This window comes from Odocoileus virginianus, unplaced genomic scaffold (genome assembly GCF_023699985.2).
Source record: "Odocoileus virginianus isolate 20LAN1187 ecotype Illinois unplaced genomic scaffold, Ovbor_1.2 Unplaced_Contig_11, whole genome shotgun sequence".
NCBI classification, from domain to species: domain Eukaryota; kingdom Metazoa; phylum Chordata; class Mammalia; order Artiodactyla; family Cervidae; genus Odocoileus; species Odocoileus virginianus.
In genome coordinates this window covers 871239-894406 of record NW_027224328.1, presented here as the reverse complement: position 1 = coordinate 894406, position 23168 = coordinate 871239, and the positions used below count along the sequence as shown (strand labels likewise).

The window sequence follows — 23168 nt, the reverse complement described above, 5'->3', positions numbered from 1 at the left end:
ACCTGCCTTAACTGCCATTTTACCTGATTGTCAAAGCACATCTCCACTGAGAACTGGATTGTGTCCGCTATGACACCTCCATTGGGAAAAATAGAATAGACCACCAGGGAAGGATCAGGAGCTAATCTGGAGTTGAAGATCAGTGGGAGAGAGAAGGAGCCTTTCAGTCCTGAAAGAGAAGAGGGGATATTCAGGCACAAGAGTACACACTCACCCACCAATGACATCCAACCTTGTGTCTGCACTTCTCCCTGAGCCAACCACGGGCGAGTTGTTTCTCATTTTTCTGATCTGTGGTTATTGTTCTGTTCTTGCTACTCCTGCTCTTGCTTCTAGTATAAGAACTGTTCCCTAGAAGTTTCAAGTTTTTTCTTGTCTCTCTTCTTTTTTCTTTCTTTTTTGTTTGTTGAATTAATGTAAAAACAATTTTACATTACAAATATAATGTAATGTAAACTTACAGGAGACTTGGAAAACACAGAACAAAGTTACATATAGTTCCACTATATATTACAATTATTTTTAAGTAGATAAATTAAGATTTTTAGTTAGAGTTTCAATATCAAACTCTCAAAAATTAATAGGATGAATATACAAAAAAGTAGAAGGAAACTACCACAAAGGAGATCTGAAAAGCATTATAAACCAATTCAACTGGAAGTTTAAAGTTTAAGTCTCCCAAGAGATTCATGAACACTCACCTTTCATCCTAGACTTCAAGTGTTTCTGCCCCTCCATCTCCAAATTTCCTTTCCCTATTAACTAAAGAAGAGAAAAAATAAAAATCATCAGCAACATAGAAGTTAGAGGAGTTTAGCCTTGGCCCAATCCTTACACCTCTCTGTAAGGAGAGGCTGCTTTCATAGTTCAGGAGTCCAGGTAAGTACTTTATGGAGCATCCTTCAGTTTGTCAAATATTGGATGGTACCCAGAGTCCTGATGACTGTTCCTACAGTTGAGGGTCTGCAAAGAATCAGGGGGTGGGTGGGAGGAGACACAGGCCACCATGGCTTTGGAACCAGACAGAACAGAAACCATTCTTCACAATAGATAGCTGACACAATTTCTTGAAGATCTCTAAGTTTTATTCTTTTATGATCCTTGTAACATAATGTCCACTAAAATCCATCCTAACAACCTTTTTTAAAAAACATTTTTTTCTACTGAAGTATAGTTGATTTATAATGTTATGCCAATCTCTGCTGTACAGCCGAGTGACTCAGTTATACACATGTATACATTCTTTTTAATATTCTTTTCCATTATGGTTTATCCCAGGAGATTGGATATAGTTCCCTGTGCTATACAGTAGGACCTTGTTGTTTATCCATTCTATATATAATAGTTTGCATCTGGCTAATCCCAAACACCGGATCTATCCCTCACAAGTCTCTTCCCTCTTGGCAACCACAAGTCTGTTCCCTATATCTGTGAGTCTGTTTCTGTTTTTACAACTTTAAAAAAAAATTATCACTCAATTCAAAATTCAGTGGAAGTTAAAGGGGGGGGTGGGGATAAATTGGGAATTTGGGGTTAATATATACACACTACTATATATAAAATAAATAACCAACAAGGACCTACTGTATAGCATAGGAACTCTACTCAATACTCTGTAATAACCTATAAGGGAAAAGAATCTGAAAAAGAATATATATACATATGTGTGTGTGTATAACTGAATACATGAAAGTAACACAGCATTGTAGATCAACTATGCATAAATAAATTTTTTTAAAGAATTCAGTGGAAATGAATACATCTTGAACTGTCTTGAGTCCTCTGACATTTGACTCTCTGGCAAGCAATCTCTTTCTAACTCTCGCTTCCTGTTCACTTTCCCCTAAAAATGAACTCTGCAACGGTTTCTAAGTAGGCCAGCTCTTCAGGCTTCAGTCAAGTCCGCACTGATCTGCTCCAATTCCACTTTTCTCGTAAGCTTCCCACACTTCTGTCCTGAACTCAGTACATGTATTATAAGTATTATAATTCAGCCTTATTATTTCCCACCCACCACTCCTCATTCTGTTATTTGGATGATTGTTTTAGATCGATCGAGACACTGAAATGATTTGGGGGAAAAAGTTTCTCAAAGACTTTAGAAGATGATAAGGGAATTAAAAAAACTCTGGACCATCAAACCCAAGGATCACGTGAGTCCAGTTCTTGAGGAATTCCTGAGGAACTGGACTCATGGTGACCAGTAAAACTGTTAGTCTTGGTTTTTCTTTTTGTTTTGGGGGGTTTTTTTTGGCCGCACAGCAAGGCATGCAGGATCTTACTTCCCTGACCAGGGATCAAACCCATGCCCCTTGCAGTGGAAGCTCAGATTCTTAACCACTGGACCACCAGGCAAGGCACCAAACTGCTTGTCTTTATACATTTCTTTCAGACTACAAGTTGTAATCCTATTTCTCCAGCAAAGTTTCTATCAAAGTTAACCCTTTATTATCTATTTTAAAACACTGACCAATGAAACACATAAGGAAATTTATTCTGAGTCCCCATCCTCTCCTCAGTCTTCCTCACACCCACCCACCCAGCTCCCTTTCAGCCCTTGTCAGCAACATCTTCTCATTAATTCCTAGTTTTATTTCCTCACACAATTTCCCTGAACTCCTGTTCAAAATCTTCTTATTACCATCTTCTATACCTATAGCAACACAGTAGCCACTGGGCACATGCGATTCCTGAAGCCCTTAAAATGTGATTTGTCCAAATTCCTTTAAGTATAAAATACATACTTTGAGTTTCTAATGCATACTTTGCCTCACGGTTGAAACAAAAAAGTGTAAAATATTTATTAATGATTTTATAGTTGATTTCATGTGGAAATGATCATATGTTGGGTTGGATAAAATTTCCTTTAAAAGTTAGTTTCCCCCATTCTTTTAATTTTTTAATGTGGCTTTTAAAGATTTAGAAATTACCTATATGGCTTGCATTACAGCTTTCTAAAAAACTCTTGGCAGTACTGCACGGCCTGTGGGATCTTAGTTCCCCACCCAGGGACTGAACCTGTACTCCCTGCATTGGCAGAGCAGTCTTAACCGCTGGACCACCAGGGAAGTCCTGTCTTATATCTCCGTCCAGACTATTCACTTGCTCTGACTCACTGCCCTTATTCCCTTTCCCTCCAGCCCCCATCTCCCAGTCTCACATAGTAGGAGAAGGTGATTTCCTGGTCAGGCTTTGCATCAGCCGGATCGATGTAGTAATCCACCAGCACTTCGTGGGGCTGGCCACATTCCAAGATGCCGCTCAATCGGCGGATGCCAAGGAGGCTGCGAGTCGTGTTGTAGAAGGGCTGCAGGTGCAGGTAGGCATTTTGGTAGTAACCAGGCACTTTTTCTGGATCATATGTTTCTTCCAACTGGAACCTGCCCTGAGAAAGAGAGAGAGAGGGGAAAAAAAAGACCTTTAAAGGCATGTACCCCAACTATATCAACCCGGTAGGGCTGTTGTGATTCTCAAATCTGTACTGCCTAAGAGTGGCGTATAGATATTTCGCTAGAGGTTCAACCAAGAATGTTTGAGGACTCCATAATAGTGGCTACTTGCAGCAACATTTTGGTATGTCAGGGTGTAAAGAAAGGGCTGAATTATAGCTGTCAGGTAATAGAAAATTGTGGATGATGTGCCTTCACACGATGACGCAAAGGAGAGACAAGTTTGACTAAGAGATTAAAGAATGAATCTCAGAGATAAGAAAACTAGATACAGAGGATAATAAGACTGAAAATAAATAAATTAATATCAGGCTTCCCTGGTGGTTCAGTGGTTAAGATTTCATGCTTCCAGTGAAGGGGACGTGGGTCTGATCCCAGGTCAGGGAACTAGATCCCACAGGCCAGTCACACATACAAAAAAAGACTGAAAACAATCGTTTCTAAGAAGGAGTGATTGAGTGATGCCTAAAGTACAGAAATAGGCAAATTAGTCACAACAGAAATAGTATTCATTTGCTTGAGCAGTGTAGCTGAATCATTGCATTATGGGCTACAGTTCTTCCTCCTTCCCCATAGCATCATCCTCTACCAAGGAATCTTAGACCCTTTTGGTCTAACTGTGGCCCCACCAGGTGATTCGTTTTGGGGAATGGATATTCAAATACGTGAGATAAGTAGAGGCTCAGAAAAGTCCTTGCATATCTTTTGCTTTTGCATCTCTTCATTGCCATGAGAATAGGTACGTGTTTAGTTACTCAGTCGTGTCCGACTCTTTGAGACCCTGTGGACTGTAGCCCACCAGGCTTCTCTGTCCATGGAATTTTTCAGGCAAGAATACTGGAGTGGGTTGCTATATCCTCTTCCAGGGGAATCTCCCCGACCCAGGGATCGAACCTACATCCCCTGTGTCTTCTGCATTGCAGGTGGACTCTTTACCCACTGAACTATTCGTACACCTGGACTGTCTCAGTGGATCATGAGACATGAGGAGTGCAAGCCTACAGTCAACTGGTCCACAGACATAAGGAACTCCATGAAGATGGGCAGAACTGCCATCAGACTACCCAGATACAAGACCAGTAAATACTTCCTATTGTGTAACACTGAAGTTCTGTAGTTTGTTTTTTTTTGTTTTGGTTTCTTAGTTCCCCGATCAGGGATTGAACCCGTCACCCTCAGCAGTGAAAGCACATCCTAACCATGGGATAGCCAGGGAATTACCCTGAAGTTGTTTGTAAAGCAGCAATTGATAACTGGTACAAATAACCTTCCAAGTTGTGCAAAATCTCAAATTCTCTTTGCTATTTTTATGAGTAATAAGAAGAAGGAAAGGGGGAGTAGGAGGAAGAAGATGATTCTAAACCATTTTTTCCTTCCTAATCTGATTTCAAATAGAGAACCAGGTGGAGAGGCAGTTAAGTTATAAAATGAATTAATAGAAATAGCAATCTTTTTTTTTTAATCTGAAGGGTCATTTATTTGATCAGAATTTTAAATGGTGGTGTCTAAGAAAAATTTTCTGTCGAGGGGAGGGCAGAACTGGTGAGTAAGTGGGGTGATGGACTTACCAGGAGGGCAGAGAGAGAAACAAGGAAATTCTGAAGTTTTCCTTCAGACGGTCTTCAGTGCTGGAAAGGTGGACTCCCAGGGCTTACCTCCAGAGAAATGCTTTTCCCGTTCCAATTGGCCGTGTCTAGATTGAAGACAGCGAGGCCATTGTTGTCAGTAGTCAGGATCTGGTTGACGTTTCCATTTTCTCCACTAATCACCAGATATACTGAATGATGCTGGAGGAGGGTGCCATCGTGGCCCTTAACTCTTATCTGAGGGGTGAAGGTCATTAGAGTCAGGTTTGGAGTAGGTTCAAAATTCTAAGAAGACATTTCAGGAAAGAGTCCAAAAGAAGGTAAATGCGATGCAGGGGGTTGGAAATGAGGATCTACGAGGAACCGAGAAACACACAGAAGCAGCTTGACCTGAAGCAGTAGACTTGCCACACCTAGGGTGGACCTGGACATTGTCATACTGAGTAAAGTGAGTCAGACAGAGAAGGAGAGATATCATACAACATCCCTTACATGTGCACTCTAAAAGGAAATGACACAATGAGCTACTTACAAAACAGAGGCTCACAGACTTAGAGGCTCACAACTTAAGGTTGTGGTGGGGAAGGAATAGTTAGGGAGTTTGGAATGGACATGTACACTATACTATATTTAAAATGGATAACCAACAAGAACCTACTGTATGGCACAGGGAACTCTGTTCAATGTTATGTGGCAGCTTAATGGGATGGGAAGGGGCTGTGGGGGAGAATGGATACATGTGTGTGTATGGCTGAGTCCCTCTGCTGTTCAGCTGAAACTATCACAACACTTTTAATCAGCTATACCCCAATTACAAAATAAAATGTTAAAAAAAATAACAAGTGAATGAACAAAAAAAGAAGTAGATTTGCCACCTGGCTTAGGAAACATAGGGGTCCCTCATTTTCATACCCCCCTGCCAAAGCTCTGTATATTTTTTTGCTTTCATTTTCCTACAGAGCATCCCCTTCCACTCCTAAATTGTATAATCTTTAGGCTCTAAGACAGTCTGGATCTACTCTTGGTCTAAAGAAGAGATGACCAAGGAATAACGGATCTGAATATGTACAATAGTATGGTGTTCAACAATTATTTGGGAAGTGAAGACGACAGAGGGGTGGAATGCTAGGAATCAGAGAGAAGACACTACCATTTTTTTTTTTAAATCTCTAAAGATGACACTTAAGGAGCCATAAGTGGCTCTCTGTGGTAGGAAGTTTGATATTAACCTTGCCTGGATGCAGAAACTCAGACTAAATGATCTCACCAGGTAACTTGCAGCTCTAAAATTCAAAGATTGACACAGGAGAAGGTGAACCCCTGGCATTGGGAGGGGCATTGAAGTCACATTAGTATTTAAGGCACATCTCATGTGAGATTAAGGACACACAGTGCTAGGAATTAAGCATATACTCTAGAGCAGGGGTCTCCAACCTCCAGGATCTAATGCCTGATGATCTGAGGTAGAGCTGATGTAATAATAATAGAAATAAAGTGCACAATAAATGTAATGCACTTGAATCATCCTGAAACCATCCCCCCCACATCTTCCACAAAAGCAGTCCCTGGTGTGAAAAAGGTTGGGGACTGTTGCTCTAGAGGCAGGCTGCCTAGTTCTGACCATAATTACCACTTATGAGCTATATAACCTTGGGAAAATCACCTAACCTCACTAATCTCTCTGTGTCTCAGCCTTTTTGTCTGTAAAATGGGGCCAATAATAAGGTCTAACTCAGGATTGTTGTACAGATTAAAGTGAATACATACAGAGTACTTAGAAAAATGCTAAGTTAATATGTGTTCAGGAAGGAGTTGACAGGGTGGTTAAGCATCTTCTGTCTGAGCAGAGATGAGTTTCAACATACCTTTCCACTGAAGGGGAAATTGGGGTAATAATAATTATTGGTGTCTTCGAAGGTCATGGATCCCATTTGTGAAGAGATGTATATATCCCGAGTGGTGTTGGCCTCCACTCCTGCAGAGGGAAACCAGATGTATGATGATCTAAATACTTAACATCCTCATCTGCATGTTTAAAATAAGACTACCTGAAAGGATGGTGCCACAGGAAGTGAGAAGATGAATATCATTCCGATCAAAGATCTAAACCAACGCCTCTTTCCCAAACTTTTGGGGAAATAGAGAATGGATGGCAGATGAAGTCTGACATTTCCCATTGACTGTGAACTTAGAACGGAGCCCCTTCTAAGCACTGATGAAGGTGAGTCTTGAGTCCTCCAAGTTGCTGTTGTTGTTCAGTCACTAAATCATGTCTGACTCTTTGAGACCCCATAGACTGCAGCACGCCAGGCTTCCCTGTTCCTTCACTATCTCCCGGAGTTTGCTCAAACTCATGTCCATTTGAGCAAGTGATGCCATCCAACCATCTCATCCTGTCAACCCCCTTCTCCTCCTGCCTTCAATCTTTCCCAGCATCAGGGTCTTTTCCAATGAGTTGGTTCTTTGAATCAGGCGGCAAAAGTGTTGCAGCTTCATCATCAGTCCTTTCAATGAATATTCAAGGTTGACTTCCTTTAGGATCGACTGGTTTGATCTCCTTGCAGTCCAAGGGACTCTTAAGAGTCTTCTCCAGCACCACAATTTGAAAGCATCAATTCTTTGGGTCTCAGCCTTGTTTATGATCCAACTCTCACATCCATACATGACTACTGGAAAAACCATAGCTTTGACTATACAGGGTCTCTCTCTTGGACAATTCTTTTCCTTTCCCTTTTCTTAATGAACCAAGGAGCATCCCACTTACCTGTCCCTTCCTCCACCACAGTAGCCATGATATTGATGTCTTGTCTGTAAAAATACCCAGTGAGGTTGAACATAGACATGGCCACAGAAGTTGAGATGCATCCTGCTTTGTCAGTCTAGTGAGGCAATCAGAGAGAGAGAGAGAGAGGAAGAAAGAGGGTGAATAACCTAATCTCTACTTCTTTTTTAATTTATTTATTTACTTGGCTGCATTGGTCTTAGGTGTGACACAGGAGATCTTCCATTGCAGCACACAGGCTATCTCTTTGGGTTTACAGGCTCTAGGGCACACGGGCTCTCTAGTCGTGGTGCAGGATTCAATAGTTATGGCTCCCAGGCTTAGCTGCTGAGCAGCATGTGGAATCTTTAGTTCCCTGATCAGGGATTGAACCCACATCCCCTGCATTGGAAGGCAGATTCTTAACCACTGGACCACCAGGGAAGACCCTAATCTCTACTTCTAACTCATGATGTCCTGTAGAAGAAAATAATTTCTTAACTCTATACTTCAGTTTCTCAATTTTTTTTTTTTTTTGTCCCACATGGCTTATGAGAAATTAGTTTCCCAACCAGAGATTAAACCTGGGCCTTTGGCAATGAAAGCATGGAGTCCTAACCACTAGACCTCCAGGGAATTCCCAGTTTCTCCATCTTTAAAATAGAAAAAGTATTCCACAACATGAAGCATACACCCATACATGACTTGGAAGTTCCAAGATATGAGAAGAAGGAAAGAACCACCTTCAGAACAGAAAAATTGTTATCTTCTAAGGGTTTTGGTTAATCTCTTGATCCCAAGGCAGATTCTAAAAGAGCTTTATCTTTGGGGGGTAAAAAGACTTCTGTGTTCTTTAGAACTGGGGTACTAATCACATGAAATTATTTCTACTTTGGGTGTTTTTAACCACCTTTCTATATTGGTACCTACATACTTACTCTTTAAGACATAGAAATAAGTTTCCTTTTCTACATCCTGTTTTACTCACCCGTCCAGAGACATTCTTGCATCTGTCAGGTAAATGTTGCCGTTCTGGATCCAGATACCGGTAAATATATGGCTTTTGACACACCGATACATGCGCTACTCCTTGCATGGGCTTTCCGTAGGTGTACCTAACCCCGAAAAGCATGAGGAGTCAGAGTGAGGCAAGTCCACCTGTGATCCAGGCCCTCCTCCCCGAACACTTTTCCCTTCTTTCACATGCCCATCTCGGAAAGCGCTCTGACAGTCCCACCTTTCTCCAGCTCTCATTCACATCTCTGCTTTACTTAAAGCTTTAGAGTATTGCCATTGCACAATAAAAGCCACCCAAAGGACAGCAGTGTCTTTCTTTTTCCTTACTCCTACTTCCCATGGGATTCCATACTGTGCTCTACACACAGTAGGCTCTTAACCAATAATGCCAGCTGAGAAAGCAGAGGAAAGTAAGCACAAAAATGCAATTAGATAATCTGTCCCTGGGATTTCCCTGGTGGTTCAGTGGTTAAGACTTCACCTTCTGATGCAGGGGGTGCAGGTTCAATCCCTGGTCAGGGAACTAAGATCCCACATGCCTCATGGCCAAAAAACCAAAACATAAAACAGAAGCAATATTGTAACAAATTCAATAAAGACTTTTTAAAAAATGGTCCACATAAAAAAAAATTTAAAAAAAAAGTATGTTTTTGCGGAACTTGTGACTCTGAGCCACATAAAACATCACAAGATTTAACCACTACTTCCACAATCCTCTCCCCATAATGCTCGATCACAACATCTCTCAATATAGCTTTCATCCTCAGTGGATCCAGAACTTTATTCTTACCTACAACAAACTTTTACTAAGAAAGAGTCTTCTGCCATAGATAACTGTTTGGGTTCCACCACTTCCACCTTAAACTTAGGCAGCACTGGAAAGAGTGGAGACATGGAAAATGAAGAGGAAGAAAGTTTGACTACACAGGTAGTGAACAGAGGGGTATAAAACAGTGATAATTAATTATATAATTAAATTGCTCAATCACGTTCAACTCTTTGCAGCCCCATGGACTGTAGACTTCTCTGTCCTTGGAATTTTCCAGGCAAGAATAAACTGGAGTGGGGTACCATTTCCTACTTCAGGAGATCTTCCTGATCCAGGGATGCAACCCGGAACTCCTGCATTGGTAGGAGGATTCTTTACCACTAGGGCCACCAGGGAAGCCCAGCTAATTGAATTAATGGTGCATTATTAAGGTAAAATCCTCCCAAAGTTACTGATTTAGTACTAACATGAATAAATAATCCCTTTTTTTTAAAGGTAAGAATTAGATTTTTTTTAAAGAGAAACACACACCACAGACAGAGTGCGGGCCATCTCAGAAAGGGAGAGGCATGAAAATATGGGATGGTTAGTTTGTATGGGCTGGGTAATTTCATAGGCTGGACTTCCCTGGTGGCTCAGCAGTAAAGAATCCACCTACCAATGCAGGAGATGCAGGTTTGATCCCTGGGTCAGGAAGATCCCCTGGAGAAAGAAATGGCAACCCACTCCAGTATTCTTACCTGGGAAATCCCATGAACAGAGAAGCCTGGAGGGCTACAGTCCATGGGGTTGCCAAAGAGTTGGACATGACTTAGCAACTAAACAACAGCAAAAATTTCATAGGCTAATGAGCGGGAAGAGTAATCCAACTATTTGGGGGAAGAGATGGAGATTTCTAGGCTGGTTCACAGCCCACTTTCTTATCTTTGATGGTCAGCCTGGGAACTGTCATGGCACTAGTGGGTGTATCACTTAACTTATGCTAATGTGTTACAATGAGTGTATATTATTGTTGTTGTTCAGTCACCAAGTCATGTCTGACTCTTTGCAACCCCATGGACTGCAGCACGCCAGGCTTCCCTGTCCCTCACCATCTCCCAGAGTTCGCCCAAGTTCATGTCCATTGGATTGGTGATGAGGCTCCACTGGAAGTAAAATCTTCTGCCATCTTTGACCTAGTTCCATAGTAAGTTTCACTTGACCTTTGCTTGTTTTTACACAAGATCATGTCCAACACTCTGACCTACTAATTCTCCCACCTACCATATTCTTCCACAATGAAGGTGCCAAATGTCTTGCCATCAGCCACGGCCACACTATAGGTGCCCAGCGTTGCCTCTGGTGCTAGCTGGAAGGACAGGTCTACGATGCCTTGGTTGGGCACCACGTTCAGCCACTGCGCAATCCTATTGTTATTTGGATCCTGTACCCAAGAAAAAGAAATCTCATGACATGCCTGCCTCTTTGATTCCCACCCTGCACTGCAGAAAGCAGGTAAAGAAGCAAAAAGCAAGTAAAGAATCCCATCCACTGTTCATGACCCCTGTGGTCTGCGTCCAGGAAGAAAAGGGTCCTTGATGGATTCACATAGTTAGACTAGGTTCTTTGAAATGTTATCCAGTTTCAGAATGTTATCCAGGATAACATGCTTTATGTAAGATATTCTTTACAAAGAAGGCTAATGCTTGGTCCCTTAAGACAGGTAACTCTGAAGGACTGACTGTAAGTTACCTGAAAGAGAGGTAGTTTGGTGGAAAAATGGAGGGGGTACAGTGAGGAGTTGCCTCTTTCTTAACACTTCTCACAGGTATCCTTGTCATGTTCAGTGGCTGTGATATTAGCCATCCCAAAGACTAAGAGGAGTACCGAACCAAGCTCTGCTGGACTGACACAGCACAGAGAAGTTGCGGGAATCAGAATAGGGAGGTTCGTCACTACAGAGGTTGCTGTCCTTATTTACAGTGGTTGAGGGCAAAAGAACAGGCACAGCTCAGGTGGAATCGGTGCAAAGTCTCAGGCTCTGGGCCAAGATCCCACGGTTGTTGCTGGCTTTGAGGCTTAGCACCAGCCACCTTCTCCACAGAGGACAGCAAAAAAGAAAGCAACTTCTACTTACCTGCAGTTCCACAATGGAGTACTGAAAAGGAAAACCAGATAATAAGGGTTAAAGCAGCACTAGCAACAAGGGTAGGCTTGCTGAAAGCAAAAAGTTCACAAAGGCCTCTCTCTCTGTTGCCTACCCCTTCCTTTCTAAAATGGCTCTTTTGAGCCTTGGTAAGAGTAACAACGGGGCAAAGACTTATTGGTTGGGAAAGGAGAAAGAAGAGCTTTCCTAAAGGAATTGCCAGTCTCCAAAAACTTTGAAGAAATGAAACTTCTGACCCTCAGCATCCTTCAATGCTCCACAACATGTCCTAAAAGACAGTATTAGTATCTGGTGGTGCAGGTGGTTGTTCAGTTGCTAACTTGTGTCCGACTCTTTGCAACCCCATGGACTGCAGCACTTCAGGCTCCCCTGTCCTTCACTGTCTCCCGGAGTTTGCTCAGATTCATGTCCATCAAATCATGGTGATGCTATCCACCATCTCATTCTCTGAAGACTCCCTCATATTTGAACTTCTTCTTAGGAGTCAACTATCTCCTAGCCTCCTCCTCTGAACACCAGTGGGCAAGAATCTTACTTTCAAGCAGTGCAAAATAATTTTTAAAAAATGTTTAAAATAGCTCCATCAAAGGATCACATGTCATTTCCTCAAGCAAATGGACATTAAAACCGCTAGGTTTAATTGGAGAATGAGTCCTTGTGCTAGGTGTCAAAGTGTCACCCCAAATTACTCGTTAATTTAAAAAAAATGACACATCTTACCACTGGAGAAATAAGTCTGCCATCACCCTAACTAAGTAATCAAACTCACCATCATTAATAATGGGACAACCTGATAGTATGTACCTCCTGAAGTGATATATTTGAGGTTCCCAACATTATCTATCTTTTTAACCAAATATTTTTACCAAAAGTTTAGTTTAAACCTAATTAAGACTTCAGAACTGCCTTCAGAAGATAAAAGAATAAGCTATATTACACAGTAAGAAGTAATCAGGCAAATCAAGAATATTGAATATTCCATAAGACAACTATGCTGCTATGCTAAGTTGCTTCAGTTGTATTCAACTCTGTGAGAGACTGTGGACCATAGCCCGCCAGGCTCCTCTGTCCATGAGATTCTCCAGGCCAGAATACTGGAGTGGGTAGCCATTCCGTTCTCCAGGGGATCTTCCCCACCCAGGAATCAACCTGCATCTCTTTTGCCTCCAGCATTGACAGGCGGGTTTTTTTTTTTTGTTTGTTTGTTTTTTACCACTAGCGCCACCTGGGAAGCCCTGCCACCTAGGCTTCCTCAAAAGTAAATATCATATTCCATAATGGGAACATTCTATAAGTCATCTAGCCTGACATCACCTCTCTCTCCCTCTCTCAAAAAAGTCAAACTAATAAGAAAATAAGGGGGATTAGCTTAGAATATGAGAAAACTTTTAAATGTAACAACCAAATATAATGCATGAATCTGATCAGAGCTTAGTTTGGAAAAAAAATTTGTTAGTTGGAAACTTAGAAATGAATATTATATGAATGATACTAAATATTTTTTGTTAATTTCCTCAGATGTTATAATAATATTTTAAGATATTCTTTTTAAAAGATACAGGCACCTAAAGGAAGCAAACATTAACAGACATAAAGGGAGAGATTAACAGTAGCACAATGATAGTAGGGGACTTTAACACCCCATGTACATCAATGGACAAGGCATTCAGAGAGAAACTCAGTAAGTAAACAATGGCCTTTGGAAATTTATTAGACCAAATGAACATTCTATATAATATAGAATATTTCATCCCAAAGCAGAATATTCATTCTTTTCAAGTGCAAATGGAATATTGTGACATGATAGACACATGATGGAATACAAAAAGTCAGTAAACTTAAGAAAACTGAAATCATATCAAGAATCTTTTTCAACCACAACACTATGAGACTAAAAATCAACTACAAAAAAAAAAAAACCCCACAAACACTTTGAGTCTAACCAATATGTTACTAAACAATCGAACTGAAACCATAAAACTTCTAGAAGAAAATATAAGCAGTAAACTCTTTGACATTGGCCTTGGTAATATTTTATTGGAGATGTCTCCTCAGGTAAGGGGAACACAAGCAAAATCTTTTAAATGGGACTACTCATCGCAAGGAAAAAACATTGTCTTCTGTTTCTTTAGTTTCATATCTATATAAGATGAGTGTTGTTTAGTTACTAGGTCGTGCCCAGCTCTTTCACAACCCCATGGACTGTAGCCGGCCTGGCTCTCTGTCCACGGGATTTTCCCGGCAAGAATATTGGAGTGGGTTGCCACTCCCTTCTCCAAGGGATCTTTCCAACCCAGGCATCAAACCTGTGACTCCTACATAGCAGGCAGGTTCTCATATGAGATGACAGATGTTCACTAAACTTATTATGGTCATTATTTCATGATGTATGTAAGTCAAATCATTATGCTGTACACCTTAAACTTATACAGTGTTGTATGTCAATTACATCTCAATAAAACTGGAAGGAAAAAATTATCTCAGTAATAGCTCTTTTCTCGGTGAACCCAGCCTTCAGCTCAAAAGAATCCACATGCCCAAGTGGTACATTTGGGACTGGGGGGTATTGGGGGGGTGGACATTCTGCCTCTCTTCCTAAAGGGAAGAACAGCACATGCACAAACCTAGCTATATACACGATAAGGAGGCAAGTGTCACCAAGATTACTGCCATTGCTATAAATTCTAGGGGGGAAGAAAAACCAGTTCCTCCTAGAACAAAATCATTTTTTTTAAAGAGTCAAGCAGATTTGGACACCAGTAAGTGTTCAACTGGAAAGGTAGCATTTTCACTGGAAGCTACCTGAGGTTTCTGAATAACTAGGTATAGCAACAAAGCTAGATACAATCAGTTACTAGCCCGTATACTTTTGTTGCTTGAGGACGAAATATTGAGCTCTGTAAACTCACAATTTTTGTCACTCCCCTTCTTTAAAAAAAAAAAAAAAAAAAGTTATTTGGCTGTGCCGGGTCTTAGTTCCAGCATGTGGGAATCTTTAACTACAGCATGTGGGATCTTTAACTACAGCATTCAAACTCTTAGTTGCCACATGTGGGATCTAGTTCCCTGACCAGGGATGGAACCTGGGCCCCCTGCATTGGGAGCATGGAAGTCTTAGCCACTGGACCACCAGGGAAGTCCTACCCTGGTAAAACATTTCTTAGTAAAACATTTTTAGTTAATTGCAACGTTTCATTTGGAGTTCCAAATTCAGTATCTCAGATTTTCAGGGCTCCAAGTTGCAACTTGGAGTGGGGGCTGACTAGAGAAATGGTATGTGGAGAGAAGAGTAATTTGACAACAGAAAGAGGGCAGAGAAGTTTGGAAATCACAGCACCTGTAATTCAGCACAATTTGAACAGAGGCAAGACAACGGAAGAGGGGTAGCTAATGAGATCAACATCCAGGGGGCAGTAGAGTCTAAAATAACTCTAGCTGTGGCCACACTTTGACCCTTGGCCTCTAGTTGGTGATGGACAGGGAAGCCTGGCGTGCCGCAGTCCGTGGGGCTGCAAAAAGTCAGACACAACTAATCAACTGAACTGAACTGATCCTCATCTCAGCTCTAGAATAAAGGCTTCCAAGGTGCTCAGTGGTAAAGAATCTGCCTGCCAAACAGAATACTGAGGATTCATCCTTGTGTCAGGAAGATCCCCTGGAGAAGGAAATGGCAACCCACTCCAGTATTCTTGCCTAGAGAATCCCATGGACAGAGGAGCCTGGTGGGCTACAGTCCACGGGGTCACAAAGAGTCGGACATGACTGAACGACTAAACAACAACTTAATATTATACCGAAGTGATCAGGAAAGAATACAGGTGATAGGAAGGAGAAACTAAAATGAATTCTAAATCAGGAAAGAAAGTAGTGGTTGGAGAAGCTACGGATCAACAATAAGCTTATAGCCTCCCTGTACATCAAGAAAGGAAACAGCAGCCTGGGAACATGGAGGTGGAATATAAGCAATGCTTTCTCCATGATTATCTTTAAAATTTTCATTTGAATACATGGGCTGTAACTAAAGGAGAAAGAAGGCAGCTGGGGGTGTCTGAGAGGTATTGGGTTGGGCCAAAAGTTCGTAAGATGGTATATAAAATCCAAACGAACTTTTTGGCCAACCCAGCACTTCTAACGTGTATAGAAATGACACAAGCCCTAAGTTCAGAGCAAACCAAATCTTATGACTTATGATTCTAGTGGTCGAATTGTTCGAGGAAAATTTAAGTATTCGCCAAATATTACCGCATTTTTACCTTTGGCACAGAACGTTGCTTAAGAAAATTGTCTATGCTATCAATTACCTTGCCTCATAGTTAAAAAAAAAAGAAGAAGAAGAAGAAGAAAGCATTCCTGAATTACTTCTTAGTATTTGAACTGCAGAGCCACTAGGTGTCACTCCTGGAGGGAACGTCTTGACGTTTGAAAAAACTCTTACTTAACAGAGGCAAATGGAACCGTCTCTTAAGAATGTTAACCTAATCGATGCTTTCAGATGTCAAGCCTGAGAGTGAAATGCCGCTGCCTGCTTTCAGGCAGATGAGGGCAGGTAGGTTTGGACGAGCTCCCTGACTGTAGAATCCACAAGTGTTCTGCTTCTAAAGGGCCTCCTCCCCTGGAAAGAATCTCTCCTCCCTCATTCTCCAGTCTGCCCTCATGCGTTCCCTTGCCAGGTCCTTCTTCCCAGTGAAACTCTTACCTGGTCATTCACTGGAACAAAGGTGCTGGTGAGGGTGACGATACGGAAACGCACTAGAAGGAAATGGGTGTCATCAACAAAAGGGATTTTCCCCCTCCCCTACCTCTCAGAATCTTTCTTTCTTCCACCCTTTTGCTTTCTCATACATACTTCTGAGTCAGCAAAATCCTACCAGGTTTTGCTTTTGAAATAAAACCTAGTCTGAGAGACAGCTAACGCCCCAGCAGTCACAGCTCCTGACTTTGAAAGTTCAGGATGGAATCCGCTTCAAAGGAAGAGGGAGCAAATATAAATCCTAGGGCTTGGGCCAAATGCCCTTGATGTTTTCTGATTCTTATACTGGCAGCTTGCTATGAACCCAGTGATCCAGTTACACCCACCAAATTCCTTTCGAGGAGAAATCTGTATTTTGTTTTACTTATTTGCTTATTTGGAATTTTTTGGCCACTCATTGGGTCTTGCAGGGTCTTCATTCTCCAGCCAGGGATTGAACCTGGACCCACGATAGTGAGAATGCGGAGTCTTAACCACTAGACTGCCAGGGAATTCCCTGTGTTTTGTTTTACACACACACACACACACACACACACACACACATACACACAGTAGCAGCTCCACCTACTACTCTTTTGCTTGGGCAGCACTGCCTGCATTCAGCCCCTATAACCCTTTATCCCTCCAGGCTTCCTCCATCCTTCCATCTCTTCCTCGGTCCATGGGGCTACCACCAATCCGCAAAGCCCTTCTACGAATGTGTGAAGATACGCCCTGGCTTTTGTCTCATCCCACCTGTGTGCCTCTTACCTTCCTGCCCTGGGCTGTAGATGGGTTTGTCAGTTTGTATAAAGATGCCATTCTGCTGCCTCTGAATCAGAACCTTTTTCTTCTCCTCAAAGTAGACGTTATTTCCAATTCCTCTCACCCGGACGGTGGCTACTTCTTCTGTGCCCCCAGAAGGAAGTGGTACCTGGGCAAGACAGGGGAGAGCTCTGGAGAGAATCAGGAGACCGGGGGTGGGAGTGGGAAAATGACAGAATCAACTAGTCTCAACTCAAGAGGGAGAGTAAAAGGAAAGGAATGAGTTGATGGGGGTGGCAAGGTTGGAGCCATGAGAAAGTTGCCAGAAATCTGATGTTAAAACTCCAACTAAAAATCTTAATTTATCTACTTAGAAAAATAATTGTAATATATAGTGGAACTATATGTAACTTTTTTCTGTATTTTCCAAATCTCCTGTAAATGTGCTATCATACATTTCTGTAATTTAAAAAAAATTTTTTAAAAGAAAGAAAAAAAATGTTGCCAGAGAATAATATCAGAAGTTATGGCCAGGAATTGAAGTTGATGAGAGATGAGTTTAGAAGCCATGGCAAAAAGTAAGATAACAGAAAACATTCTTAAAGACAAATTATAGCGCATCCAGGGAGGAGAATAGGAAAACTGAGGACGAGAGTTGGGCTAAGCCTGTACTTACCAAAAAGGACGAGCAATGTAAGTGTCTCGTCTTTAGTCCAAACTGTTGGAGCAATGTGTGAGTCTTGCCCTTGGTCTCCAGAGTAACAGTGAATTTTACATTGTTGTAACCAGGACTTAGATCCAAGCAAACTCTCTGAGTAGAGGGGAACTTAAGATGGGCTGGTAACGTCACCAGATAGTTTCTACTAAAGAAAGTGAAAAAGTATTAGTCACTAAGTTGTCTCTCTGGCTCTTTGCAACCCCATGACTGTAGCCCACCAGGCTCCTCTGTCCATGGGATTCTCCAGGCAAGAATACTAGAGTGGGTAGCCATTCCCTTCTCCAGGGGATCTTCCCAACCCAGGGATCGAACCCAGGTCTCCTGCATTGCAGGTGGATTCTTTACCATCTGAGCCATCAAAACTATACTTCTACTAAAGAAGCAAAAGGATTTCAGGGCAGTAATGACTCATCTATTCAATGCAAAATTAATTAATCCCTATCCTGAGTACTCAGCATGTAGCAATGAATTAAAGAGACAAAGCACTTGCCATTATGAGCCTTATTTTCTATAAGGGAGAAGGAGAAAAATAACAAATAACTCAGCCTTATACTCACACTCCCCCCCCCCCCCCACCATAGGCCACCATGGAGAACCTAGGCACAGGGTACCAAGGAGGAAGTGAGTTCTATTTGGGATCTGCAAGCAGACCAAGCCAGTCAATTCTAAAGGAAATCAATCCAAAAAGAAATCAACCCAGAATATTCATTGGAAGGACTGATGCTGAAGCTGAAGCTCCAATACTCTGGCTACCTGATGCGAAGAGCCCACTCATTGGAAAAGACCCTGAATCTGGGAAAGATTAGAGGCAGGAGGAGAAGGAGAGGTTGAAATGGTCAGATGGCATCACCAACTCAATGGACATGAGTTTGAGCAAGCTCCAGGAGATGGTGAAGGACAGGGAAGCCTGGAGTGCTGCCAGTCCATGGGGTCACAAAGAGTCGGACATGACTGAGTGACTCACACTTTCACTTTTCAGACATAAAGAAAGAGCAAGAACTGAACAACCAGAACAACAGAGATCAGGGCAGTGGGAGGCTACCGTATTTTGATATTATCATATATTTTAAAGTTTCTTCTTGGCATCTTAGCTTTTCTCTCTAGATAAAGGAGAAATAAAACCAAAGAAAGAAAAAGATGAAAGGGCATTAAAATAAACCAAAAGTTATCTCCTGCTCCCCCCCCCCCATAGTTATGTCTTAGAAAGATGGATGAAGATGCCACCTACCCTAAATCACCCCTCACACACCAAGCACTTACGGGAGAAATTTTTCTGCCGAGGCTGGCAACAGGGCTAATATTCCTAGAAGGAGCTGAGCCCACATCTTTGTGGGTAACAGAGTCCTCAGGAGCAGGAGCCAGAGGTTGGTTCACCCCCTGTAGCATATATATATATATATATATTAACCCCCCAGGTAGGATGTGGAGCAATGAGGATGTTACAGCCAATCACCTTTTGGGGCCTCAGGCGGAGGTGGTATACCAGGGTAGGGCTTCTATTCACTTCTTAAAATTTATTTCTCCCCGAAACATTCATACTGGCTCAGCCAGTCTCAAAAACCTGTTTAGGGGAAAAACCAGGGCTGATGTATTCACAGCGGTAAACCTCTTAGAACACATTTGAGGTCCTTCCCTTTCCTTCTGATTTCTTTCCAAATTCCCATTCACATTTGATCTTTTTTTTCCCTCTTCTTATTATTCTATTAAGACGTATTTGGAAACACAGGTGTGGGAGAAGTATCAATTCAAAGCAGTAGGCGTTTACCAAATGGTGGATTTTTTAAAAATACTATTCACACACACACACAAAAATACTATTCACTATTATCATGACTGTATGAAAATAGGAAACTATACCCACCATAGAGGAAATATAAATTGGACAATCTTCAGAGAGCAATTTCACAATACTGGTCAAGAGCCTCACTGATTTGCATATTCTTTGACACAATGACTCTTATTCTGGGAACATATTTTTATGGGGAACTAGAGCAGGCACGTATGCAGAAAATATATCCAGAGTGTCTTCCCAGTGCTCTTTATAATGGCAAGACTTGAAAGCCACCTAAAGTATAAATTAGTTAGGATACTTTCTAACACCAGTGACCGATCTGAATCAAGCCTACTTAAACAAAAAAGAGTTTTTAATAACTGGGGAGAATAAGACATAAAAAAAGGTTTTTCCTGGTGATTCAGATGGTAAAGAATCTGCCTGCAATGCAGGGGACACAGGTTCAATCCCAGGATTGGGAATACCCCTGGGAGAAGGGAATGGCTATCCACTCCAGTATTCTTGCCTGGAAAAATCCATGGACAGAGTAGCCTGGCATGCTATGGTCCATTGGGTCACCAAGAGTTGGACATGACTGAGTGACTCAAACGTAAACTTTTCAGACATAAAGAAAGAATGAGAACTTCCCTGGTGGTCCAATGGCTAAGACTCCATGCTCCCAATGCACAGGGCCAGGTTCAATCTCTGCTCAGGGAGCTAGATCCCAGATGCGGCAACTAAAGATCCTTCAAGCAGTAGTTCAGTTCACTTCAGCTGCTCATTCATGTCAGACTCTTTGTGACTCCATGAACTACAGCACATCAGGCCTCTATCCATCACCAACTCCCAGAGTTTACTCAAACTCATGTCCATTGAGTCGGTGATGCCATCCAGCCATCTCATCCTCTGTTGTCCCCTTCTCCTCCTGCCTTCAATCTTTCCCAGCATCAGGGTCTTTTCAAATGAGTCAGTTCTTTGCATCAGGTGGCCAAAGTATTGGAGTTTCAGCTTTAGCATCAGTCCTTCCAATGAATATTCAGGACTGATTTCCTTTAGGATGGACTGGTTGGATCTCCTGGTAGTCCAAGGGACTCTCAAGAGTCTTCTCCAACACCACAGTTCAAATGAATCAATTTTTCAGCGCTCAACTTTCTTTATAGTTCAACCTGCAAACAGTAACAAAGATCAAATATCCTGAGCAACTAAGACCCAACAAATAAAAATATTTTTAAAAAGAAAGAAAGAACTGAATCAGAGGAACTCTGAAAACTTTATGACCTGGAATTGGAGCCTTGATTCTGCCAGGATTAATTTCACCCACCCCCAATTTTTCCATCTTATTTGTTCATTTCCTACCACACAGAGGATTTACTTTAAGTGATGAGGAAGATGGCAACTGTGCATCCTCAATCCATATTCCTTCAGCTCTAGGATTTCAGTGGACAAAAATTTTCATTTAAGTTATATAAATTTCCAAAGAAAGATTTTTTTCCTTCTTTCACACACTCACTTCTGAATCAACTATTGTAGCCAGGATACTATGATAGGGCTTCCCAAGTGACACTAATGGTAAAGAATATGCCTGCAATGCAGGAGACCTAGGTTCAATCCCTGGGTCAGGAAGATCCCCTAGAGAAGGGAATGGCTACCGCCACCCCAGTATTCTTGCCTGGAGAATTCCATGGACAGAGGAGCCTGGTGGGCTACAGTCCATGGGGTTGCAAAAGAGTCAGACACAACTGAATGTACTTGCTTACTTATACCATGATAGGGAGTTGGGTCATTCTGGGGCCAGCGTTATGGCTTACTGTGATTGACAGTTCCATCGAACCACAACAACTTGGAGACGAGAAACCCTCTAATGAAAGAAGAGGGTTGGGGTAAAGATGCTGGGGAAAAAAAATACATAGTCTATTATAATGCCTAATAATATGAGTTAGGTTGAAAACGTTGCCATAGTAATATAAATTAATACTGTCCAGCTATTTAAAATAATGGTTTTGTGATGAAGAGAATTGTTCGCAATACTAATTGCAGGGATGGGAGGAGGAAATAGCAAGACAAATTAATTTTTAGAAATGTCCACTTCCTCTATGGTTGCAAAAATGCCAATTAGGAAAAGCAAGACAAACTGCAAGATCACAGCTTTTCTTGAACCAAAAAGTTGAATCAGAGAGCTGAGTCAAAGTTAAGTCAACTAAACAGTCTGAAACCTAAGGAGGCACAGTTCCTCCAGAGCAAAGACGGAATGTTTCATCTGTGTCAGTACATGGGAATTACTGGCGCCATCATGGAAGCAATAAGACTAATACAGCTAAAGGTTTTTATTTTCATTTTATGTGTTTATTTATTTTTGGCTGCACTGGGCCTTCATTGCTGTGCATGTGATCTGCTCTAGTTCTAATGATCGGGGGCCATTCTTTGGTGCAGTGCCTGGCTTCTCATTGCTTTGGCCTCCCTTGCTGCAGAGCATGGGCTCCAGGACATGAGGGCTTCAGTAGTTGGGGCACCCAGACTTAGTAGATCTGCAGCATGTGGAATCTTCCTGGACCCGAAACTGGACCCATGTCCCCTGCACTGGCAGCCAGATTCTGGACCAGCTGAAGTTTTATAATGAGCTATCCCTGGTAGCTCAGTTGGTAAAGAATCCTCCTGCAATTCAGGAGACCCCAGTTCGATTCCTAGGTTGGGAAGATCTGCTGGAGAAGGGATAGGCTACCCACTCCAGTATTCTTGGGCTTCCCTTGTGGCTCAGTAAAGAATCCGTGTGCAATGTGGGAGACCTGGGTTCAATCCCTGGGTTGGGAAGATCCCCTGGAGAAGGAAAAGGCTACCCACTCCAGTATTCTGGCCTGGAGAATTCCATGGATTGTATAGTCCATGGGGTCGCAGAGAGTTGGACACAACAGAGTAACTTTTTACTCACTGACTCACATTAACTATTAAAGGCCTATGTGGGCTTGAGTGCCATCTCCCTGATCACAGAACATGGCAAGAGTGAACATTGACATTTTAGGAATCAGCAAACTAAAATGGACTGGAATGGGTGAATTTAACTCAGATGACCATTATATCTACTACTATGGGCAAGAATCCCTTAGAAGAAATGGAGTAGCCATCACAGTCAACAAAAGAGTCTGAAATGCAGTACTTGGATGCAATCTCAAAAAATGACAGAATGATCTCTGTTTGTTTCCAAGGCAAACCATTCAATATCACAGTAATCCAAGTCTATGCCCTGACCAGTAATGCTAAAGAAGCTGAAGTTGAACAGTTCTATGAAGACCTACAAGACCTTTTAGAACCAAAAAAAGATGTCTTTTTCATTTTAGGGAACTGGAATGGAAAAGTAGGAAGTCAAGAAACACCTGGAGTAACAGGCAAATTTGGCCTTGGAGTACAGAATGAAGCAGGGCAAAAGCTAATAGAGTTTTGCCAAGAGAACATACTGGTCATA

General features: G+C 41.9%; 1 protein-coding gene and 1 long non-coding RNA gene across 2 annotated transcripts in view; one reads left to right on the top strand and one right to left on the bottom strand.

Moving 5' to 3' along the window:
* Positions 1 to 4540, top strand: part of LOC139033956 (uncharacterized) — a 50882-nt gene extending 46342 nt beyond the window's left edge. Inside the window, exon 3 of the long non-coding RNA XR_011486429.1 lies at positions 4373 to 4540. This is a non-coding gene — a long non-coding RNA (uncharacterized lncRNA). The remainder of the gene's footprint in view (positions 1 to 4372) is intronic.
* The window catches only part of A2ML1 (alpha-2-macroglobulin like 1), a 46226-nt gene extending 26961 nt beyond the window's left edge, over positions 1 to 19265 (bottom strand). Inside the window, exons 1-14 of the mRNA XM_020901014.2 lie at positions 19201 to 19265; positions 17899 to 18082; positions 17229 to 17391; positions 16425 to 16477; positions 11699 to 11719; positions 10846 to 11005; positions 9604 to 9688; positions 8785 to 8911; positions 7800 to 7914; positions 6901 to 7010; positions 5105 to 5272; positions 3161 to 3385; positions 702 to 762; positions 24 to 169 (exon numbers count right to left, since the gene is read on the bottom strand). Of these exons, the coding sequence (XP_020756673.2) occupies positions 24 to 169; positions 702 to 762; positions 3161 to 3385; positions 5105 to 5272; positions 6901 to 7010; positions 7800 to 7914; positions 8785 to 8911; positions 9604 to 9688; positions 10846 to 11005; positions 11699 to 11719; positions 16425 to 16477; positions 17229 to 17391; positions 17899 to 18082; positions 19201 to 19265 (1683 nt within the window). The remainder of the gene's footprint in view (positions 1 to 23; positions 170 to 701; positions 763 to 3160; positions 3386 to 5104; positions 5273 to 6900; positions 7011 to 7799; positions 7915 to 8784; positions 8912 to 9603; positions 9689 to 10845; positions 11006 to 11698; positions 11720 to 16424; positions 16478 to 17228; positions 17392 to 17898; positions 18083 to 19200) is intronic.
* Between the last annotated feature and the right edge of the window lie 3903 nt (positions 19266 to 23168).